The sequence below is a fragment of the Myiozetetes cayanensis genome, unplaced genomic scaffold (assembly GCF_022539395.1).
Source record: "Myiozetetes cayanensis isolate MyiCay16 unplaced genomic scaffold, myiCay2020 scf15, whole genome shotgun sequence".
NCBI lineage: Eukaryota > Metazoa > Chordata > Aves > Passeriformes > Tyrannidae > Myiozetetes > Myiozetetes cayanensis.
In genome coordinates, this window is record NW_026087159.1 from 18,066,541 (window position 1) to 18,090,017 (window position 23,477).

At 45.7% G+C, this 23,477-nt stretch overlaps 1 protein-coding gene across 2 annotated transcripts; it reads right to left on the reverse strand.

The window, feature by feature from the left end:
* Positions 1-85: 85 nt before the first annotated feature.
* ZDHHC15 (zinc finger DHHC-type palmitoyltransferase 15) lies at positions 86-20,199 on the reverse strand. 2 transcript variants are annotated; one of them, XM_050310285.1, is made up of 12 exons: positions 20,067-20,199; positions 16,971-16,997; positions 15,554-15,648; positions 14,741-14,861; positions 13,632-13,701; positions 13,234-13,266; positions 12,052-12,172; positions 10,768-10,900; positions 9,524-9,650; positions 8,802-8,911; positions 6,705-6,787; positions 86-5,713 (listed from the first exon to the last, which is right to left on the reverse strand). In XM_050310285.1, exons 1-11 carry the CDS (start codon positions 20,197-20,199, stop codon positions 6,744-6,746), a joined length of 1,014 nt encoding a protein of 337 aa, XP_050166242.1. In that variant the 3' UTR covers positions 86-5,713; positions 6,705-6,743. The 2 variants fall into 2 exon arrangements, with proteins under 2 accessions (XP_050166242.1, XP_050166243.1); XM_050310286.1 differs by lacking the exon at positions 16,971-16,997 and having other exon boundaries at positions 20,067-20,184.
* Positions 20,200-23,477: the final 3,278 nt, after the last annotated feature.

Sequence of the window (23,477 nt, forward strand, 5' to 3'; positions counted from 1 at the left end):
TCCGATTAATTAAAGTTGTGTGAGGCTTCCAGAGAGGGAACATTTCACCCCAGCATGGGAAATAACCAGTCACAAGTAGAATAAATTAGCCAAAAATGGTTTTAATGCAGTCCTTGCCTGCAGTACAGTATAAAGCATAATAGAAAACAACAAAGCAGAACATACAGGATATTCAGCTGTAGAAACTGTACAAACACTTGGAAAATGCCAGTGAAACTCCACAGGGCATCAGCGTGGTCAGAATGTTTGTCCAACAGTAAAAAGGAGTATCCCAAGGATTTGATATCAAAAGTGTCAGCAGCAGCACTAAACTCCTGACCCCAGCTCAGCACCCCAAAGGGGGGCAGCAGTCCCTTTGTGACATTCACTGGAAAATAGTTATTCCCTGTTAAAGGAAGAGGTGAGGAATTTGTGTGAAAGCAGCTGGCTGAGCAGCACAGATCAGAGCTGGGCTGAGGAAACACCACCAGCTCATGCTGGTTCCTGAAAAGCATGGATGTAAATACACCAATCACTGGAATTCTACTGTTTCCCCTGATTTTGCTGGCACAGAGCCTGCTCAGCCCCCACAGGGGTTCCAGTGGAGGAACCCTGATCCTGGTGCAGATTTTGGTATCAGTTGGCTCCCCAGAGCCCCCCAACCCAGAGCAGCTCCTGCAGTGGCTGTTCAACCCCCTTTTCCTGCCTGGAAAAACTCCAGCAAGTGAAACCCACTGGCCTTCCTGGGAGGCAAAGTAGAAACTCCTGCTAACACTGAACAGCACATACAGACAGAGCTGCCATTGTCTGATCCTGAGATTTAAATTATTTCATCTTTGAGGGACCTATTTGCACAATAAAGATAATTTTCAGATGAAGAGCAGCCATCTGATCAGATTATAATTCATAAAATAACAAGGCCTTCTCTATTTCCTATGTTCCTAAGCAAAAGGGAAGCTGTTATAAATTCCCTGCTCCAACAATAGATTTGGATTCACTCTGGAGTAGCTCCTGCTTAGATGGGCAGTGAGTAGAGCAGGAAGCTGCTCCACACTGTAATTAATTCTGAGGAAGAATGACCACACCTGGAGTTCAGAACAGCAAAACAGCAGGTTCCACCTCCTCACACAAGTTCTTAGTCCCCATACTCCTCCTTTGGGATCCCAGCTCCCCAGGGATTTCTCTCTCAGACATCTGGGAGGCTCCTGGAATCTCCAGAAAAAAGCAGGGGAGAAAAATAATACACTGACCTTGTCAAACCCCCCTGGATTTTGCTTTGTCTTACAAAGGAAAGTGCTCCAGGTCAGGAAGGAGATGGGGAGGAACCATTTTGTTGTTCCACGGGATTTACTCCAGTGTCGAACTCAAGGAATTAAGTACTTGAGGAATTACTGAAACAGCAGGGATGCCTTCAGATGAAATCCCTGCCTGTTCCATGAGCTGGTTGATGCAAGCAGGCATTTCTTTTCAAACACAGCTGAAATATGAAATAAAGATGATCCCTTTGTCATTTTTGTTGGGTTTTTTGGCTGCTCTTTTTCCCCCCCCTCAACATACACTTTTTTTAACATTGTAAGTCACCCACTAAAGCTTTACAAATGCTGCTGTAAATCTTAAAACCTTATACAGAAAAAAATAACATTTTAAGGAGCATGCAGGCATGACCAACTTACAGACTTGCATTTGAAATGTAAACTCAGATTTTATTTCACAAGGTTTACATCCCAAACTGAAGTGCAAGAATGAAGAGATGAGTTTCTTAGGAAAGAGAAAGCGCAGGAAGTGGGATCCTGCTGCTCTAAGCAATTCCAGCTGGGCCTGATGATGAGAATCACAAACTGATACCTGACAAACAGATTACCTACAAATCAAATACACGCACAACTGCATAAAATGACACCTACTCACCTTCACAGTATCCAAAAACCAGCACAAGCAGCTCAAAGCTGAAAATACCGTAACTACATGTGCAGGAGGAAGAGAGAAGACTCAAGGGGAGATGGAAAAAGGACAAGATAAGAGCCTGCAGCGGTGGGAGCAGCTCAGCGCTGATGAGCAGGGCGGGAAATGCAGGAATGAGCAGGGAGAGCTGCCCTGCCAGGCTGTTTGACAGCCCATTGCTGGCGATGAAAGCAGCCACTCTACCATGCAAATGCTGTCATTGATCCCTTCAGAACGGGCTGATCTTTGCAAGCGTTCTGTAAGCAAGCTGATAGAATTGGAAAAGGATCGATAAAATTGAGGTATTTTCAAGTGCTGTGGATCAGCTTCAAAAAATCTGTACCACGGGAGTCACTGAAATGAAAACATGAGGCTTCTGAGTTAATTAATTCTGGCTTAATAAATAAGGTCAGCAGTGCCTCCTTCACCTGCTAATTAAACCCTCGGGTGAGTGAGCTGGCTCTGCAAGGGGAAACTGCCCTGTAGAGTTAACTCTGCTCTGCAGGGGAGGCAGTGGGGCCCTGAGAACAGCTCAGCCTGTCCTTCTTCAGAGCTACATTCAGGGGAAAAAGGGAAAATTATTTGTTATTTTATGTTCATCTTATATTACAGACTTTATGCATCAAGTTGTGCTTTCAGAGCTCCAGCTGGTGTGGATTCTGCTGAGTGCACTCCCCTTTCTCCCAGGAAGCAAACAGTCATTGCATAGTGCCTTTAGGAAGCTTCCTGGTTCTTGCCAGTGGCTGTGCACCACACACACTGGGTACAGCCTGCTGAAAACACGCAGAACTGCCCCCTGCTTGAAGGAAAACAAGGTTATCCTGCTCCAAAAATCCAGCTCAGCCAGAGAAAAGGGAACCGTCAGAGCAGTGGAGCGGGGACGGGTCCTGGCCGAGCACTCGACTGTCCCAGCACTCGACTGTCCCCCATTCTACCCAGAGAAACATCAGTCTGATGTTCTCCCTGTTTGTTTTTTTTTTAAGAGCACAGTGTACCTGAATGTAAATGGGAGAGAAGGGGAGAGGTGAGGAGGTGGTTGTTAGTGGTCAGTTAGTTTGGAACATGAAACCGGGACTGACACTAAGACAGAGAGAGCAGCCCCCCTGGCTGGGGTCACAGTGGCCTTCCCACCTCCACACTGCTGCAGGCACTCAGCACACAGTCCCACAACTCACAGCAGCACCAGAACTGAGATTCAAACCCTGCCACTTCCCCAAATTCCTTGGTGCCACTGGATTTACAGCACCTGACCAGAGGCCGACAGTGACATCCCGAGGTGCCAGTCCCAGGGGAACAAAAATGGAGCTTGTTCAGTCACTCTGACGTGGCTTTCCCTCATTTTGTTCTGCCTCATTTTTACACACCTTTTTTGTTTCGCATTTCCTGAAGCTTTCCAACACCTGACATGTGGAGATTGATGGGGAGTGGTTCTGAAGTGATTAAACTCTATGTTTTTTCTACCTGGGCAAGAGATTTTTACAACCATGGGGCGGGGCTGAGCTGCCTTTAGGGAAAGGGAAGAATTGGCCATAACTATTTACAAGAAAAACAACTGAACAAAAGTTACTTGGAAACGTTTAAAATGGCTTCTAAATCTGAGCTGGGTAGCTGCCTTTCAAAGACATCTGGTTTAATAATTATTAGAAGACAAAACCTGATTTTTTGTACTACCAAGTGAGCAGTGCTGCAGCAGGAGCAGGCAGGGATGGTGCCTGCAGAACTTGTGGGCAGCTCTGCTGCTGCTGCTGCCTGGCAAACAGCTCAAAGAATGACACAGCTGTAACCAGAACCAAAGCCAGGAAGGACACAGGAACCTGCTCAGAAAACTCCTGTAAATCCACACAGCTCTGCAAAACACACTTCAGCTGACAGAATGGAACAGAAAGTCCCCAGATCTTCTTCCTGGTTTTCTACACAAGGAATGTCGAGTTTTTAAAGGCACAAACTGCACCTCTGTTGGTGCTGAATTCCTGCACACTTCCTGTGCCATCGTCCTCTCAACCTCCCCCTCCAGAGCACGTTTTGCCAGAAATGAGGTGATTAATTCTGCTGCCATCTTTCATCACACACAGGGGAAGGTCCAACTCGAGAATTACATTAGAAATGCAGGTTTAGATGGACCGGAGAAACACTCGAGAGCCGTTTTGTGCCAGACGGGCACCCCACGGGCGGGGCTCCGGCGGCTGAAGCAGGAACATTCTGAGTGTGAATTCAGCCCCACTCTGAGGACACAAAGCACCCCTGACCCCTCACAACCCCATTCAGCTGTAAGACACTCCAGAGATCCCTGCCTGCTCTGCAGGGAGCGGCAGAGCTGATGATCCCTGTCCCCAGGGCGGGAGGACACCAGGGAACGGCTGCTCCTGAGGGCAGAAAGCCTCTCCCACCTCACCAACACATTCCCAATGGCAGCAGCAGCCGAGCAAACAGAGGAAAAGAGGATTTAGTAGTTAATCAAAACCCTTGTAACCAAACTCACTTCTCAGGTCATTTCTCCTGACAGGCACAACTGCTCTGCAGCCAAGGTCAACACCAATGGGCTGATAAACAAACACAAAATCGGGAGAGAAAATGGTACCAAATGATCATAAAGGCAGTACACCAATACTGTAAGCATGCACCTCATCCAGACACGAGTGATGGAGCTGCCAGGGCTGAATCATGCAGATAAAAAAAGACTCAAGCCTAGAAAAATGCTTATAATCCGGCCAAAGTGTCAGTTCCCTTCCCCAGAACAGAACCAGGACACATCCCTCTGCCTGCAAATGGAGCAAAAAAAATCTGATCACCTCCTAGTGCTGAAACCCCTGGAACCACCCCTCAGTGCACTGGCTTGGGAAGAAGTCTGAAAAACTCTATATATCCATTGTCTCTTCAGCATTTTGTGTGGAGCTAAACTCTCAGTGTCATTTCCAACTCCTGTGTTTCAATTCACACCTTCCTTTCTGACTGCACAAACAAACAAATTCCCCTCAAACACCGATCCAGCAACGAGTGGACATTTTGGCCCCAGGAATGAATGCAAACTGAACTGACTGTCTGAAGTTCCTGTTTGCATTTTAGGTGCCTGCAAGTTGGACTGGGCAAAGAGCACTATAACCAAACTCTAAGACAATAACACCCTCCTAAAAAAAGTTTTTTAAAAAAATCTATGGCCACAATATTCTTGAATCTTGATACTGGCAATGGGAGTATTTTATTTGCATTCACAGCTGCACATGTCTGTGTGCACGTTCAGCACTTTTTCTTTCAACACTTACACCCAGCTACCAATTTAGTGCCAGATTTAACTGGGTCCATCTCACACTGGGCTGAACTGACTCAGAACTTCAGCCACAGTAGAAAATGCCACTTGTCAGAGAAGGTTGGAGAATCAGCCTCAAAATAAAATAAATAACCATCCCCAAGAATATTATGGCTTGGTAGAATTTCAAGACCCCGAGTCCCTGATGTTTGCAAAATGAAAAGGCCTTTGGAAGTGCACTCTCATCAACATTTTTACCTTTTTTTTTTTTTTTTTGCATAAAAAATAGATAGTCTTTATAAAATAAAGAGAGCAGGCCAAAGAAGATTGGCCACAATCACTCTGTAAAACTGTTCTGTTAACTCTGTAATTTAAACTGATAAAGCCTTGGGCCATCTGGACAGCAGGATTTCTGGAGAAGTGCTCTCAGATGCAGACTCCAGTCAGATGATACTTCAGGATGTTTTCTCATCTTGAAGATCCACTTGTTTTCTGCCCCTCAAATGTGAAGTCCATGTCAAGAGAAGGTGTTGGCTCCTGAGAGGGAAGCTGAAATTTAAGGAAATAAAAATGTGCAGCTGTAACACTCCTGTGATGAGCATCAGTGACTGATCTGGACTTTGGAGTGTTTGAAAGCCGTGAAGAACAACAAGGAAAGTGCTGGTTTTCCCTCCCCAGTTGAAGGGCAGAAATAGTCCTCACTATTGACAGAAAAAACACTTTGGGGCTTTTCTGAGTGGAAGAAAATGGCCTGGTATCCACAACCAGGAGCCCACGGGTGAAAGTCTGGAGGTGCCCTGTCCATGAGCACAGCCAGGCTTTGCTGTACAATAGTTATTAACACCATGGAAAACAGAGGGGGAAATTCCATCTGCCTGCTCCACCTTCTGCAAGTGGGACAGCAGATTCCTACTCCTTGGATCTCACTCCTCTGGGAGAGCATCTCCTGAAGCCTGCAGAGGACAGAGCCTGCAGCTCCCTGTGTGTGTGCCCCGTTCTCCAAGGCAGAACAGATTTACAGAGCAGGGAATGTTTTGGGAGCAGCATCTTCCCCACAGTGTCATCTGCTGTTGTACCCACGTTTCTCCAGGGTGGGAAAGAACAGATCAGGGAGTAGCAGCTGATCTGACATCCCAAGTCACTTCCATTTACTCCCAACTGCAACTTGGCTGCTCTCAGCTTTGGTTTAGGCTGCACCTGCACCTTCCTGCTCCTTCCATGAATCCCTGCACACACTTCCCACCTTGGAATGTACAAGTCAGTGCAAGAGTCGTTCCTGCCACATTTTGCAGAGGAGCTGCAGGCTTTGTGTCCTCCTCTCCACACCATGCTGGTGGCTCTGGTGTCCCCTGTGCCAGCCCCCAGCCCAGGGCTGCTGAGAGCCACCACTGCCCTTCAGGTTCCCTTAACAAAGTATTTCTGGGCCAGCTGGAGAATGTTGGGGAAATCACAGCTGCATCCACAGCGTTCAGTGACTGTCCAACAGCCCCTCCCCATTCCCTGCAGGGTGTGGATTTGAGGGAAAGGAAGGAACACTGACCTTTGTGCTCAAGCTTTATCCAGCTGCATCTTCACTCTGCTATGTCTCCCTTTCTATGACAAGGGCTGAGGCCTCACCAGAACCTGCACAGTGAAAACCAAAGCAGTCACAGGTAAGGAAACCTGGTTTTCTCACTGAGAATATATATTTGTCACTAAATTTGGAAATGTGTTTTTAAGAGCCATTCCAAATGAAAATAGACAGCCACTTGTCAGGGATGACTGAACAGCTGCTTCCAGACCCAGATTGCTCTATTATTGCCTTTATTTATTTCATAACCATGTCACAAGCTTTAAAGCCACAAAGACAAATGAAGATCTTTCAGTTTTAATGTGACATTTCAGGTCTTTCTGACTACTCAATTACAATGGTTTACTTCTATTGTTTAAGAGGGAATATGAATATTTCATCTGGAAGGGACCCATAGTGATCATCTAATTCAACTGCCTGGAGATGTCAGTTATTTTATAAGCACTACAAATTGAGGGACTTCATATAAGCTCCTGTAAGATCATATTCTGGGGTCTGATCTAGCCAAAAATCATCTCACTGTCAAATGTTTTCATATGTAGGAATTAATTATTTATTCAGATAAGTTATACTTTGTAAAAGTTGGAAGAAGTTCTGACTCATTCCTAAAGGACTTGCTTTAAGCATCACAAAAAATTCACAGAGATGCCATAGTTTACTACTAAAGCCAATTCTGTAATTTTTGAAACCAATTTGTGCTACCTTGTAACTGCCCAAATGTACAGAGCAAACCAGGAAGAGCAGGTGGTTTCCTGTCACACAGATATGAACCAATTAAAGCAGATCATCTGAAGAAAAGCTGAAATGAGCCTCTTCAGTCCTATTGACAAACTCCCAGAGACTGGATTTTCCCAGCAGGACATGAAGTCAGTTTTGCAATGGAAAACCTGAACAAAGAGGTAAGATCTGAGCAGAGCCCGAGCAGCAGGGCCTGTGCTGGGAGGATTAAAGAGCTGGTGGCACAACACGTGCAGGAAAATGTTCACACGAGGAGCTTTTCACCCTTTGCCTGAGAGGCTGAAGCCTCCTCACAGGGCCTCAAACAGAAACCCTGCACATGGGTGACTAAAACACACACCCTGGAAGGGAACTTCAGCAGCAAAGTTCCTGAAAACTCTTCCGAGGTAACAAAGAGCACAGCATTGGAAATCACGTCTCTGATTTGATCTGCTAATTATGAGTAACCTCAGGATTAATTCACACTATCACCATTCCTTAAAGGGAAAAAAAGAGGGGGGATTACCACCTTTGTTTTAAAAGGAACCTGTGAATGGCATCCTTGCTCCACAGGAGCCCTTGCTGACAGGATTTCTGAACCCTCAGACAAGGGGACTGGGGCCTCTGACACGAATCCTGAGATTCCAACAAGACCAAAGCTTGCAGGTAAAGATCCAAGGGGGAAAAGAGTCAACTTCAAACACAGAAATGTAAAATCATTAAACTGATTTTGGATCCATCTAACAAAAACCATCAAAGAATGTATATACATATAAATTCTCGTTTATGATAGGATTTCCATGGCATAAAAGGTATCTTTGAATGCCAGAAACCCATCACATCTAAACTGCTCCTAGCACATCTAGTTCTTCTGTGGAGATCAGCACATCAAATCCAGCATCAAATAAACTGCTTTACTCTTGTGATAAAGCTGGGCAAAGCATAAAGGAGCTTTTTAAACATATCCCTGCTCTCAGGTGTTTGCATGCCTGCTTTCACACACTCTCAGACTGCACTTTTAAAAATCTTAGCACTCTCCTTTTTTTGTGTCCCAGGCAATTGCACTGCATGCAACAACATTTACAGGTAAATACACTCAGTTTGTGGCAATCTCAGTTTCTCTCTGCAGCTTTTACCACCCTCTCAGTTCATTCACTTGCAAGTAGAAAGCTATTGGAGAAACAAAAAAGGTGACTCCAAAGTAGGGCTTGTTTTCAGTCTGTACTCGTTAGTGAAGTCAGAGCTGCCCAGGGACTCAGCCAACACCATTTTTGTTTGATCAAGGCTTAGAATGTATCTGGTAGGCACTGTAGGTCAGGACACAACTCATTTCCTATAGTGTTGCCTTACCCTGGGGCTCTTCATCTATTCCATCCTCCTCCCACTGCTCCTCATTTGCCAGGAGAGGGTTCCGAGCTTCGCACGAGGCTCTCATGGGGAAAAAATGTCCATCCCCCTGGCTGCATGGAAAAGGCAGAGAGACACTGGGAAACAGCAAGGAGCTCCAAAGGATGACAGTTTGAACATATTTTATCTGCAAACAAAGTTTTCTGCTGCCTGTATTTCCCATGTTTACTTAAAATCATCTTCCAGCTTTGAAAAGCACAGTGTGGATTTCTGATGGCAGCTCAGATGCCAAGTTTGACCAGAGAGCAGTTTTGGGCCTCAGTTCCTTCAAGCTCACTGGAGAAAAAAAGTTCAAATTTGAAGCCTGGAATTAAGTAATTTTTAGCAGAACTTCAATGTGCTAACTTGATCAAGTCATTTGGATACAGGAAAAAACCCAAACAAACAGAAAAAATGAACTTGTGGACAGGTAGAAGTGAGGGGGGACTAAGGAAAACAATTACCAAAAAGGACCAATTATTCCATAGGTGTCAATTTTATCAATTGATACCACAGATTCTTCAGGGCAGAAATCACACACGTGTGTTTGAATGACACCCAAGAGCAAATGGCCTCAATCTTAGTCAGATGTTACTGAAAGACACATAAAAACCCCCACTTTCCTGTGACCTAAACCTATACACAAAATTGTATCAGCTTTTAGCATTGACTTGATTATTACTTACCTTGAGGCAATAGGCAGCAACCAGAGCTTTTTTTCTTCCCCAAACACTTGCTGAAGATTCTTTACAAAGCCAAGATTGAATCCATTTTTATCTGGGCCATTTTGAAACACCGGAGCTGAGAAAGCCTCTGCACACAGATGTGTGAAAATTTCAGTGAAAAAAAAAAATGAAAATCAATGCCAAACTCTCTGAAACAGGATTGTGCATGATGGGGCCATCTAAAGTCAACGTGATTTCATGGATTATACAGGTTCAGGAATAACTGAAAACTTTTTCTCATTTTGCAAAGCTTGTAAAGGCTTTCCAACCAAAGGCAGGAATTTGGCTGTGCAACTACAGAACAGTCAAATGAAACCAAAAATGGTTTCTTTAATCTAGAGAACGAGAGTTAAAAGTTCTTTCTGTGAGACTTGTAGAAATTCAGAGGGTGAAAATTTCTAAGTAAAAAAAAATCTGCAGAATGAAGTAGGTTGGCCTTCAATGAGTATTCCTGGAGTGAGATTTAAATTGCCTCATTCACTAATGATATAATGAACAAACAAATGCAAATAGACCCTCTGTTATGGTGAGGCATAAAACTAAGGAAAGAGAGGGGAGGAGAACCTGGAGTGCCTTAGAAACAATTTGATCTCCCTTCTGATGCATTGGGACAGATGAGCTTCTGTGCCCCATGAAATGAGCTTTAAAGTTAATAACTAGACAAAACCAGAATATTTGCTCACTTTGATAGTGTCTGGTTTGTTATAAAACTTTATCCAAAAAGCTTTAAAAATTGAACAACATTTATCTGAGGAAAGACAAAGAAACTACTCAGCAAAATCATTCTGGTTTAGATAATTTCTTTGGGTTTACAGTCATAACTTTGAGGGTGGACACTGTTTCCCACCCTCACTAAGCTGGTTTAGGATGCACATCAGCACCTGAACATAACAAGCCATTATTCCTGGAAAGCTGCACTCATTTCAAACATATAGTTATACACATGCATAATATTTTTATAAATGGACTTTTACACACTAAGACTCTTTGTTTCCCTGTGTGCTTTTGTCACACCACCTAATAAATGCAGCTAATCTCAAATGACACATTTTTGCAGTGCTGTGCCAAGATCTTAAACCTTCCTTCCCTCATAAGGCAGCACAGAAATAGAACAAATGCCTTTTTTTTTTTCCCCACTTTCTTTTTTAGTTCTCACAGCACCTTTGGTGTGTCTTACTAAAAGAAGAGAGGCAGAAGAGCTTTACCTAAGGTGGATCTGTTTCTGCTGACGAGCCAGCAGTGGTACCCAAACAGAAACATGAGGCTCACAAAGAACATGATTGCCACGAAGAGGAGGAAAAGGATGTGAAATTTGGAACGGCCATTGGTCAGTTCACCCTGGCAAGAAAAGCAACACAGAACAAGTGATAGGAACATATTCAAGCTGGGAGTTCTCTGTTCTCAGAAAGTTCTAAAACTCCTCTTGGGAGTTCTCGAACTTGTACAGGCAAAAGTCAACCTTAGCATAAAAACCGAGGAGAGACAAAGAAATGATGTGGTTCATTTCCCCTCCTGTACCCACAGCACAGCTCTTGGTGTGCAGCAGAGGCACTGCAATCCCACCTGGGCACCAGGAGCACACCCTGTGCCCTCGGGGGAACGAGCAGGCAGGAGCTCTCCAAGCCCTGTTTATGTTCTGCTGAGTTTCCTGTGCACACATTACAGTTCTGCACCTCCTGCAAGGGGAGGCAAGCCCAGAGAACCTGGTCTGCACTGCTGCAGCTGCTGGGGGGGCTAGAACTGAGCAGAGAGGGCCTGGGGAAGCTTGAAAGCCAAGTGGGACCTTCCAAGAGGTGGAGACACCCGTTTTCCTCTACAGCAGAGGTGCCCAGCAGCACACACAGGCAGGCTCTGGGCACCTCCAGGGAACAAAGGCACTTCCCAGCCTTTGCTCATCCCATGGGAGCAGCACAGGGCTCACAGCTGGGCTGTGCTGAGCGTGAGGAACAATTAATGCCCAGCAAAGTTGAGGGACTTGAACACAGGGACACAGAGGCCAAGGGCCAGCCTCTTACTGCAGCTGTCAGTGGCACTGCTGCATATGAGTGACCATCAGTAACTGAATAAAAAGGCTACTTCAGTCCAGTTTTAAACTGAGAAAGGAGTCCTATGGGGATTGGAAAATGAGCAAGAAGTTTTGACTTATTTTTCCTCTTTTCAGTAAATATGTCCAGATCAATATCAGGATGTTAAATATCAGTATCAGCTCCAAATGTTCTGATAGATACACATGCAAACACAAAGGGAAAGGATATAGCCTCTTTCCCAGAAGCTAGTCCACAGTTTGGAATTCCTACTTGCTTCTTGCTTTTGTGCATTTTAGACATATAATGGGAGTTTTGGACTCAAAAAGGGCCCAGGAAAGTACCTCACAGGAGAAATGCAGCCCCTCCACTCAGACACTCGACTGAGAGCAAAAAAGCAACAAGAGTGACTAAACCCCACGAGACTCACAGGAGATGAAAAAGGAACCAGATTTCACAACTTACTGTCCAATACTTAATGAAATACTTGAAGACTGTTGCAGCAATATACAAGCAATACAACAAAGAATAGGCTAAGAACAGTAGAAAGAATTTGTAGTTAGAAAATCCAATGCAGTTATTCACCCTAGAGGACAAAAGCAAAGTTGAAATCAGGATTTGTGCAGCACACGGGTTGTAACACAAAGAGCACGACCAGTTTTGGGGGGCTATTAAACCTCTGGCTCCCACAACACAACTTGTCAATAAGCAGCTCCCCTTAGTGGCCAAAATGGAACAGAACTCAAGGCTCTGCTTTTCACCCCAAGGCTTCTTGCTGGGCCAGGGCCAAGCTCAGTTCATGTTTCAGGGTTGGTACCACGGGGAAGTGTCCCAGAGGCAGCAGCTCATTCCTCATGGCTGGGTCTTGTCTGCCAAGGCAGCGGCATCTGGGAGTTCTGTGCTCCTTGGGCCACGTGCAAACCTCAGGAGCCACAGGAACATCCAAGCCAGCTCACCCAAAGTTGGGGCTGATTCTCCATGCACAGGACAACTCTAAAAAGGATCCAGGGGATGCAGGAAAACAGAGGGGGTGTTTATCTCAGAGCTCAGGTTTGCAAAATCCTCTCCAATTTTGATTACCAGGGAGGTTCAGGTGGGGAAATGTTTGTGTTGTTTCTGATTTCTGAAATCTTCCTTTTTTTTTTTTTAAAAAAAAAAAAAAGGAGGAGTTTAATAAATTTAGTGGTAGCAATTCTCAAGAAGTGTAAAGCTCAATTCATCCATGCAGCTTTGTGCACTGATGGTCTCTGACCAGGCATCAGTTCAGAAACAATCCACATGCAAATGTTACTCTTGAAAGCACCCCCAAGTGCAGCTGAAATGATGACAGACCCCAAAATAAAGGCTAAGGTTAAGGCCCTTTCAAATCTGAAGAATACTCAAAGAGTAAATTAGCAGTTGGGGTTTAAATGATATCAATATCACAGCTTTTTCACACATAGTTTATGGAACAAACATGAATAATCTGTCTTTCAAAATATCAAACATTTCAGGCAATTTCAAAGTGTAATTATCTTATAAATTTCCCAACATAAAGAGATGGATGGTGTAAAATGAGAGAGGCATACAGAAATATGTGGCAGAAATATATATAAATATAAGCAACCTTTCTTCTCAGAAAGCCACAAACCAGTATGTAGGACGTACCACGGACAATGATGATCCATTTTTAGCACACACCTGCAAAAGGACACACAAAAAAAGGGAAGATTTTTAATTGGTACTTAATTGCCAACTGCAGATCAACAGCAAAACCTCTGGTTTTTGGGAGATTTCTATGTGACAGAAAGTCAAAATTATGCTGTTTTTTAAGGTAGTATTGTTTTAAGATGAATCTCTCACTACTTTTTCAAGGCCAACCAATGTCCTTTGTTCTCGTCTAGAGGAGATGTGATGATGTTTTCTCACCGGAGCACTGGTGGCTGCAGCTGGAGCAGAACCCCCTGGGTACCCTGATGTGTAAAGAGCCATGGGAAGGCCCAGCCTGTTCCCAGAACCCCGTGGTGATTGATTGTGTTCACCTCAGAGACACAGCCCTGACTTACATGGCACAGACGGAGCAGTGGTGACAACGATCAGGTTTGATCAGCTGGCATCTGTCACAGAACCGAATACCTGAGGTTAAAGACAAATTGACACCAAATGATGGAAGACTCTTCTTTTTTCTTCACATGATAGTGGATATTTGTGCTCATTTCCTAACTGTTCATACTCTGTCCTCTGTCACTTCAGCAGATGAGTACCTCTGCTGCTGGTTTTTGCTGCCAGGTTGCAGCTGGATTAGCAACGCTCCTAATTCTGCAGGAGACCTGCAGATGGGGGGAGCAATCCTCACTCAAATCAGAGAATCACAGAATGCTTTGACTTGAAAGGGACTTAAAGATCATTTCATTCCATCCCCTGCTCCAAGCCCCGTCCAACCTGGCCTTGGACACTTCCAGGGCTGGGGCAGCCACAGCTTCTCTGGGCAACCGTGTGCCAGGGCCTGCCCACCCTCCCAGCCAGGAATTTCTCCCCAACTTCTAACCTCAACCTACTCTAAACCATACAGCCAGCTCCAAAGTGATACACCAAAACTGTACACTGCCTTCTGGCTTCCCCATTTACTCAGACTGTACATACATTCCATTTTGGTAATTCCCTATTTATTCCAGTTCTTTACTTCAGAATTCTTTGGCTTGCCTGGCAGAAACGAGCAGGTCAGAGCCTCCAATATGAACACAGACTTCTTTAAGCTGTGAAAGGAGTCCAGAGGCATTTAATCACTGAGCATGGCCAAGAAATGTGGTCACAGAATTATGTCCTGCATTTCTAAGGCAGACTCCATTTTAAGTAAATATGATGACAGATCTTGGGATTCTACTGCTAATGCTAAACACAGGCAACATAAGTGGGCTTTTGAACAGAAATCCAAATATTGCTTCTCAAAGGCAGCACCTGGTCCTCCGTGGAATGAAGGAATGTTCAAGACTTTTTTGCTTTCCCAAAGAGGAAACCTGAAAGAAAAGGCGTGAAAATCATTCCCTCAGGAATCAGAGGGTGCTGCAGTGGCAGTGGGAACGCTGTTGGTTGGCAGGATCCTCTGGAGTGCCAGTGTGTGTGCTACTTGACCGTGTTTGTTCCCTCAGACTGCCGGGCTCCCCGCTGGGCTCACCTCCGTTCCCGGTCCTCGTGTACACCGGCAGCTTCCTGGCGATCTCGGCCAGGATCTGCCTCTGCACCTCCGGCCTCTCCTCGTTCTCGTAGCGCTCCTGGTCAGCGTAGGACATGTGGAACTGGGGGCAGAAGCCACGAGAGGAGCGGTTACCCCGGGGCAGCAGAGAGAACCTTTCAAATACAGGCAGGTCTAGGAACATTCTCACCTCCCCCTCACGAGGTTAATGGAGTGTCAAAGTGTGTTTGTTAAGAAGACAAAGAAGATTGTGAGTGCTGGGCAGCCAGAACCCGGCGTGATACACCCATAAGAAACGCAAATGTGAAATTTAAAGTTTAGAAAACAACTTACACGAGTTGCTCCTATGGCTGCCTTAGATGACTATTTTTCAGGAATAACATTACTCACCTTGATAACACTTGAAGCACTTCCCCTGTGAGCAAAAACCTGTCCCCACTCACAGTTTTATATTTCTAAAACTGGGATTAGTTGTTATTTATAAATTTACATTGTTGTAATCAGGATCAGATTAAGGCCGTGTATATTTTGGAGTGCCACACAAACATCGTCCTCATTCTGTTGCTCCAAACATGGTGTTGTGTTTGTATTTCACAGAGAGGTAAAACAAAACGGAAAAAAAAATAAATCTACCAATCCAAGCGTGACAAAGTAAATATTTGGTGGAAAAAAGCATTAAAACACATGTCTGCATCTGACTGTCCTGTCCAGATCAACTTGACCGAAGGATTTTTGAGTTCTCTTCAGTGTCCCTGCATCTGCTCTGCAAGGAATGGAAGCTGCTGGGGCTCTTACCTTTTTGTCTGGCTGCACTGGGAGAGTGAAAACAGACTTCCAGTATGTCCACACAAAGAGCACAAAGAGAATATGGAATATTACGAGATAGGCCACTAAAAACAAAACAGAAAGAAAAAAAAAAAAAGAACAGAAAGAGAGCAATGACTTCTTAAGCAAAAGTTTCATTTAGGAAGGGCATAATTCCCCATTCTTACAGTCCAGTCAAACCTCCCAGCAGCATTCCAGAGCTCAGGGGCTGCACCCAGGGGGGACTGAACTCACAAGCCTCTCCTCCTCCACCCCATCCATCCCATGGGGGAGGAAGATACAGCTCTGAGAGACTTCCCCCTCTCCAGGGCAGGTGCCCACCCCATATTCCTGCAAATGCCAGCTTCACGTCACCAGAAAACAAAGCTCTTTCACATTTGCCACAGTTTATACAATAAACCAGGAAAACTTCTCTCCAAGTGAGCCAGACAGGTCCTGGGAGTGCTGGAGAATTGTAATGCACTGGATCCAACATCACCATGTGAAACCAGCACCTGTCAGAGCAGTCCTATTTCAACATGCCAACTTTATTCCAGAGCCTTTGGGAATAAGCAGGCATTCCATGATCAGGGAGCCAAAGAGCTACACAAACTAGTTGTTATTTAACACTCACCTCAGTAAGACATTATCAAACAGTTACAATACAGTTTTATTTGAACACACCTTTTAATTGCAATTAAAACCTCCTTTCCCTCTTTTCTTTTAAGCTTCAAATTCTAGAAAGCAAGATTAAAGTAAATGCTACAAGTGGGAAGAGAAGTCTAAAATCCAGACACTTCCTAGCTGTGTGAAAACATTCCCTTTCCTGTGTGAAAACTGGTAAAAAAGGCCACATGCATTGCTGAGACTCTAATGAGATGGCAAATGGTGGGATACACCTCACAAGGATGTGAATCAAAGATAAGTCATTCTCATGCTCCCAGATTGTTTGAGATGTTCTCCTCGATACTACGTGCAGGTGGAGCTCAGCCACTTTTTAATTACTATGAAAGCAGATAAATCTTGCAACAGGTTTAATTTTGTTGATCAAGCAGCACGTTAGAGGAAGCTGACCCAGAGATGCACTAATGGACTGGGCAACTGCTGACTTTTTCTGCTGAATAATCATTAATACCCTTTTCTCTGCAGCACTTTCAAATATTAGGACTGCTCAGCAGTGGAAAGAGAATTGACTTGATCCAGGGCACTTCCCAATGCATCCAAAAGTTCCAGCCTGTCTAACAAGGCTTGCTGTGCACCCCTGGAGTGTAATTACGGGGAAGGAAACGCTGAAAGAGGATGTACATTTAAAAGATTGACAGCAAATATTTTTGATATTTCAGCTGGAACATTTGGGAACCCTTTCACACCAGGACTGAGTGTCAAATGGTCAATTGAACACACGTACCTTTCTCCACAGGGTTGCTCACAGTCACTGAAAAAGGAAAAAAAAAACATATGCCTACAGAGCAAATAGGAATCCCAGAGAAGTTTGTTACAAATGACATTCCTCTGTGAAATACAGCAGTTTTAGGAGAAAATGTTCACATTCAAGAGGCAGAAAGAGAGCCCACAGTCCAGCATCAAATCCAGAGTAACAACTCTTCTTCACTCACACACACCCCCACAACAAGATGTTCAGTAACTGCTACTTCTGCTGTGTTCTCCCATTTATAAAATACATTCTGCATATTTGTACATCAGAAATGACAAAGCCAATCCTCTGGTGACAGTGATGTGACAAGATTACCAGGGCTCCTACAGCAACTGTCCAAGCAGCATCTCTGTGCATGTACCACACACCTGCAGCTGCTTTCTACCAGGCTTTTGCTGATCTTGACCCTCCCCCATAAGCACTGTCCAAAGCATTTCTGCATCAGCATGAATAAAAAATTATACATTTCTCAGCTTTGGCCTAGTCAGGAATTGCAGTGACTCCTCTATTTTTACACTTCCTACAAGCAGAGATTTTACAACCCCTCCTTACTTCACCATAATGACAGAACAAGCCCTACACCAACAGAACCACCTTGACCCACCAGCAAAGGGTCCATCAATGCCCACTTGTGCTGATTACTTTGAAATCCATCCATTATTTTAAAAGCCACCGCCCAAGTTTCACAGGAGAGACAAAGACACCTTTCTTTAACTGAAAGCACAGTGGTTCTGTGATTTTTGCTTGGAGCACAAAGTTCTGTGACACACAGCAACGTGGGTGAAAAAAGAGACTGAATATTGGCTGTGTCTCTGCACACTCAAGTTCAGGTGAGCAAGACTGGGAGGAAACCTTTATTTTTAGCTTTGGTTTGCTGCCAACCAAGCTATGAAGACATTAGCTTTTCACAAATGCTTGGCTCCCTCCTGAATGTGTCACACTTCGCAGCAGGGCCTTGCTAAGGGTTTTACTTGAGAGAAGAGCATAAATAAAGGTTGTGCAAGAGGGTTTATTGCAGGGTCATTGTTCTCTCTGTGGCAGCAACCACCAACCAGACAAGAAATCAGGGGCTCCTCGGGACTGTGACTCACTGGCCACACCACTCAGTGAGACTTTAAACCCAGGATCATGAGAGGGCTCCAGGACATCCTCCCACACCACTCCCAGTCCTGAGCACAGCTGAGGGTGAGAACCGAGAATCCAAACAAAGCATCTGCTATCTGCATGCTCACTACAGCTGAGAAGCAGCCAGCACGGAAAGCCTTGCTGTGTTAGAAACCTGGAGAACGTCCTGAGAGCTGCTTTGCAAGTACCAGCACGTGCCAACAGTCAACGCTCAAATCCTGAAACAATTTAGTCGTTCCAACTCCCGTGCAGATAAAACCTCCTCCACATGCAAATGGAAGAGAGGGGAGAGAAAGATGGGGCGAAAAAATAGGCGGGTGTGGGCAAATGAATGATTTTCAGCTGTAATTCCAGGCAGTGAGCTGAGCTCCTGGCAGCTGAACCAGCACTTGCAGAGCTGTCCCAATCCACACCCCAGTGAAATCACCTGAGTCTCTTCTGAAAGCTGCACTGGGACCTGCAACGAGCCAGTGTTCAACTTTACTGAACCTGTACAGCACTGCAAACAAAGCACAGCTCAACAAAACACTCTAATTTTTAGTCACATGTTGTAATGACAGTTCCTTGCACCTCGGAGATTTTGTTCTGTGTGAATTCTTGAAAGAAACTGCCCACGATCCCAGAGAGGGGATGAGAGCAATGAAGTTTTGGGGGCTTTGCCAAGCTGACAATTATAACAGATCAAAGAAACTGCATTTCAATTTAGTGCCCGTTGAGAAAAAACACTGTCAACCCTACCAAAAACCTGGTTTCCATGTGCTGTGCAGCACCAGGAGGCAGCTCCTGTCCCGGGAACATCCCAAACCACCCTTCTGGGACCTTAGGCTGCCTTTGCCCTGTCCCGAGGAGAAAGAGCCTCACGTTCCTCCTCACAACTTCACAAGTCCAAGCTCCCACCTCTCCTCTTCCCCAGACCTAACAATCCTTTCTCTAACAGGTTTTTTTGCATGCGCCCAAGAAATTTGCAACTTATTATCCAATTAAATCGCTACATTAAATATACAATTCTAGCCAGTACAAAAAACTCTCCTTTCTAAAATGTAGTGTTTCCGTGCTACTGTAGCAACTTCAGTGTGAGTTCATGTGACTTTTTTCTTCCCTTTGCAGAATATATATATTAAAAAAGAGTTTATATATACATATTATATATATATATATAAAGGCAGAGCACAGACTGATTTTTGTTAGTTTTAGGTCATAAATCACATCGGAACGTTGTCACACGGCAACAACTGTGGGGTCACTGTCCCAGCCCTGACCATCGGCACCTCCCTGGCACGGACACAAAACAGGGGCTGAGCCTGAACCCCAGGAACTCGTCCCGGAATGGATCCGGCTGGGAATGAAGCGTTATCCCTGTGCTCCCGGTCTGCCCGGGGGTGTCCCCGCCGGGACCGGACACTGGGAACACCCGGACACACCGGGAACACCCGGACACACCGGGAACACCCGGACACACCGGGAACACCCGGATACACCGGGAACACCTGGACACACCGGGAACACCTGGACACCCACGGAAGACCCTGACACACCGGCGAGAAGCGACGAGGGGGAGGAGAAGGATGAGGAGAAAGAGGAGGAGGAGAAGAGGAGGAAGAGGAGAAGGAGGAGGATAATGAGGAGAAGGAGAGGAGGAAGGGGAGGAGAAGAAGAGGGAGAAGGATGAGGAGAAGGGGGAGGAAGAGAAAGAAGGAGAAGAATGATGAGGAGGAGGAGAAGGGGGAAGAAGAAAAAGAGAAGAAGGGGGAACAGGAGCATGATGATAAGGAAGATGGGGAGGAGAAGGGGGAAGATGAGGAGGGGGAGGATGAGGAGGATGAGGGGATGAGGAGGAGGAGGGGGGGATCGCCCGCAGCCCCGGCCCGGCGCAGCCCGCGGGGACCCTCCGGCCTGGGGCGGGCCCGGGGCGGGCGGGCCCCTCTCCCCGCGGCGGGCGCTCACCGAGGCAGAGCTCGCAGACGTATCCGTAGTAGGACCAGAGCAGCAGCAGCGCGATGAGCAGCACGGGCAGCCAGGCGAGGGCGCGGCGGCAGCAGCGCAGCCCCCGCCACAGCGCCATGGCCCCCGCGCACATCGGCGCGCGGCTGCGCCGCCTGCCCGCCCCCCGCATCGGCCATCGGCTGAGCAGCCTGCCCGCTGCGCCCCCTGCCGGCCCGACCTGAGGGCAACGGGACACTCCGGGAACGAACACGGGTGGGGTCCTGAAAACACGGCTGGGATACCAAAAAAACACCACTGAGATCCTAAAAACACGGCTGGGATCCCAAAAAAACACCACCTGAGATCCCAAAAACACGGCTGGGATCCCAAAAAAACCACCCTTGGGATCCCAAAAAAACACCGCTGGGATCCCAAAAAAATACACTTGGGATCCCAAAAAAAACACCACTGGGATCCCAAAAACACGGCTGTGATCCCAAAAATATGGCTAGGATCCCAAAAACACGGCTGGGGTCCCAAAAAAACACCCTTGGGATCCCAAAAGACCACGGCTGGGATCCTAAAAAAACACTTCTGGAATCCTAAAAACACCACTGGAATCCCAAAAATACAGCTGGGATCCCAAAAAACCACCGCTGTGATCCCAAATAAACACGGCTTGGATCCCAAAAATACGGCTGAGATCCCAAAAACACGGCTGTGATCCTAAAACCACCACTGCGATCACAGAAACACTGCTGTGATCCCAAATAAACACTGTGGTGATCCCAAAAACACCGCTGTGATCCCAAATAAACACTGCTATCCCAAAAAACACCAACAGCAGAGACACTAAACAAACACTGCTGGGACCCCAAATAAACACGGACCCCAGAGACCCCAAATACACAGTGCCAAGCTCAGAGACCTCAAACCAACACTCCTGAGCCCAGAGATCCCAAAGAAACGCTGCTAGGACCCCAAATAAACACTGCTGGGGCCCCAAACACTGCTGGGACCCCAAACACTGCTGGGACCCCAAACACCTCCAGGACCCCAAACACCAGGTGGGTCTGGGCTGCTGTGGGGACAGGAGGGGCTCAAATTGAAAGACAGTAGGTTTAGGTGGGATAGTAGGAAAAAAAATCTTCCCTGTGAGGGTGGGCAGGCCCTGGCACAGGTTGCCCAGAGAAGCTGTGGCTGCCCCAGCCCTGGAAGTGCCCAAGGCCAGGTTGGACGGGGCTTGGAGCAACCTGGGCTAGTGGAAGGTGTCCCTGCCCATGGCAGGGGGTGGAACAAGATGAGCTTTAAGGTCCCTTCCCACCCAAACCCTTCTATGATTTATATATATACACACACATACATATTCAAGCAGTCAAATGAATGAGTAATAATAAGCACCTGTTTACTATTCCTTATTCATTTGGACACTTGAATGTGTATATGTGAATGCACAAAGACACACCTACAGTGAGTAAATATGTACATTTACTTGTTCCTATGGAATGTCCATGGGAGGATCAGATTCCAGACAACCAGTGGGAAAAAAAGGAGAGTCCCCTCCAACACCCTGAGAATACGGCATTTAATGTGCAAAAAAACAACCCCCAAAAGATGCCCTGCTGCCCCAGCCTGCTCCACAGAATTCCTGCAGGAATGCCCTCATTGCTTTGAGTTATGGCTCCAGTTAATTAACTCTGCTCTACTGGCTCTGCTGAGGAAATCAGTTCTGCCATCAACAGAAGGACTTCTCTGGCAGAATGTTCTCCTGACAACCCCCCGGTGTGATTTCTGACACTTTCCCCTTGGTTCATCAGGTTTTTCTCCCTCAGAAGTTGTTCTACAGCTTTCCCTGTGGCTGGGATCACACCTGGAGCTGTGCTGCCTCTGCCGACTTCTCTCACAGTTTGTGAGCACAGTCCCCACATTTGCCACTCTCCTGCCCAGATCCCAGGATTCAGACATCACCCATGAATCCTCAGACCACACTTGTAATTCCATATGTAATTCTCTCAGTATTTTCAGATGGAGATGATCTGCAACCTCTGCTTTTCTCAAAAAATGTGTTCACTGATGAGGTGACAGCTGCCTTAACCTCCTCTCTACCTGCTCAGTCTGTGCAGTCACTATTTTCCTCTTCCTCAGGCTATAAATTCTTTATGTAACACAAACACTGACCTTTTGGCAGTTTTGATTTTCTGTGTGTGGTCCAGCTTGACCAAGGTTTTGGGGAGTCCCTGCTGGAGCAAAAGTTCTTTGCAGATACGATAACATGTGCTGGGCTGAGCTGCATGTAACCCTAAGCATGAAATCTCAGACATATATACATATATTCTTATATATATATATACATATATTCTTGTACATATATATAAGAAAAACCTCCTTCCAGGGGGTTCAGGACAGGTACACTGCAAGTGTTTAGGATTTGGGAGAGGAAGATGTGAATGCCCCCTTGCTTTCCCTCCTTCCCCCACCAGCACTTTTGCCAGCAACATGCTTTGCATACAGTAACATTTAAAAATCACTGCTGTGAGCTAAATCACTACCTGGAACAACTCACAGGCTCTCCTCCTCTGAGGCAGATGGGATGAATGGTACATCCATGGCACGCTTTTCCTGTGTGTGCATGGGAAGCAGAAAGGCAGCAAAGGAACGTGGTAAAAGCCAACAGACCCTCAGATAAAGCCTCTGCAAATAAAATGAGACTGTTTTTCTTGTTCTGCAGCCAGTTTTTCTATGTGCTCTAAGATCCACATGGATTATCTTCAAAATTCTCCTGTTTCATGGGATTCCAGGGGATACTTAGTCATATGAACATGAGCTCATCTGAGGTGAGGTGCCCAAATGCAGCTCTTCAAAACAAACATAATCAGGCAACCTTGAAATGTGGTAATTCTTAGAATGTGTTTTTTGCACTTGTGGTTCAAGTGGCAGCTCCTCATTTGAAGTAGCTGGAGGGAGATATAACTGGGATAAGGCACCTCATGCCCTTTTCAGAAATCAACACTGCAGATGTTTTATTCACAATAAATGTTGAATCTGAAGTGGAGCTTCAGCCAATTGTACAAAGTAAGAATAATCCTCTCTGGGTGTGCAACTTCACTGGGCTGTGCAGCCACTACAAGAGTTGCAAGTAAGATGTGGGATTATCCTAATTAACATCCATATCTCTAAGTTTCATCCTGACCATGAGCACTTTCCTGCTAAGACACATCTCACACAGCTCTTTCAACAGAGAGGCAAACTTGTGCAGAGTTCAGCAAGCTGTGATTGCACCCACAGTGTAACTACACCTTCCAAACTACTGTCACGGACTGCAGGGAAAAACCCAAGTACCAGCAGCTTTAGGGTAATTTAAATAAGGCTCATATTGTTTTTTTCTCAAAAAACAACGTTTTGAGTGCTCAAAGAAAGGGAGATGGTGGTGAC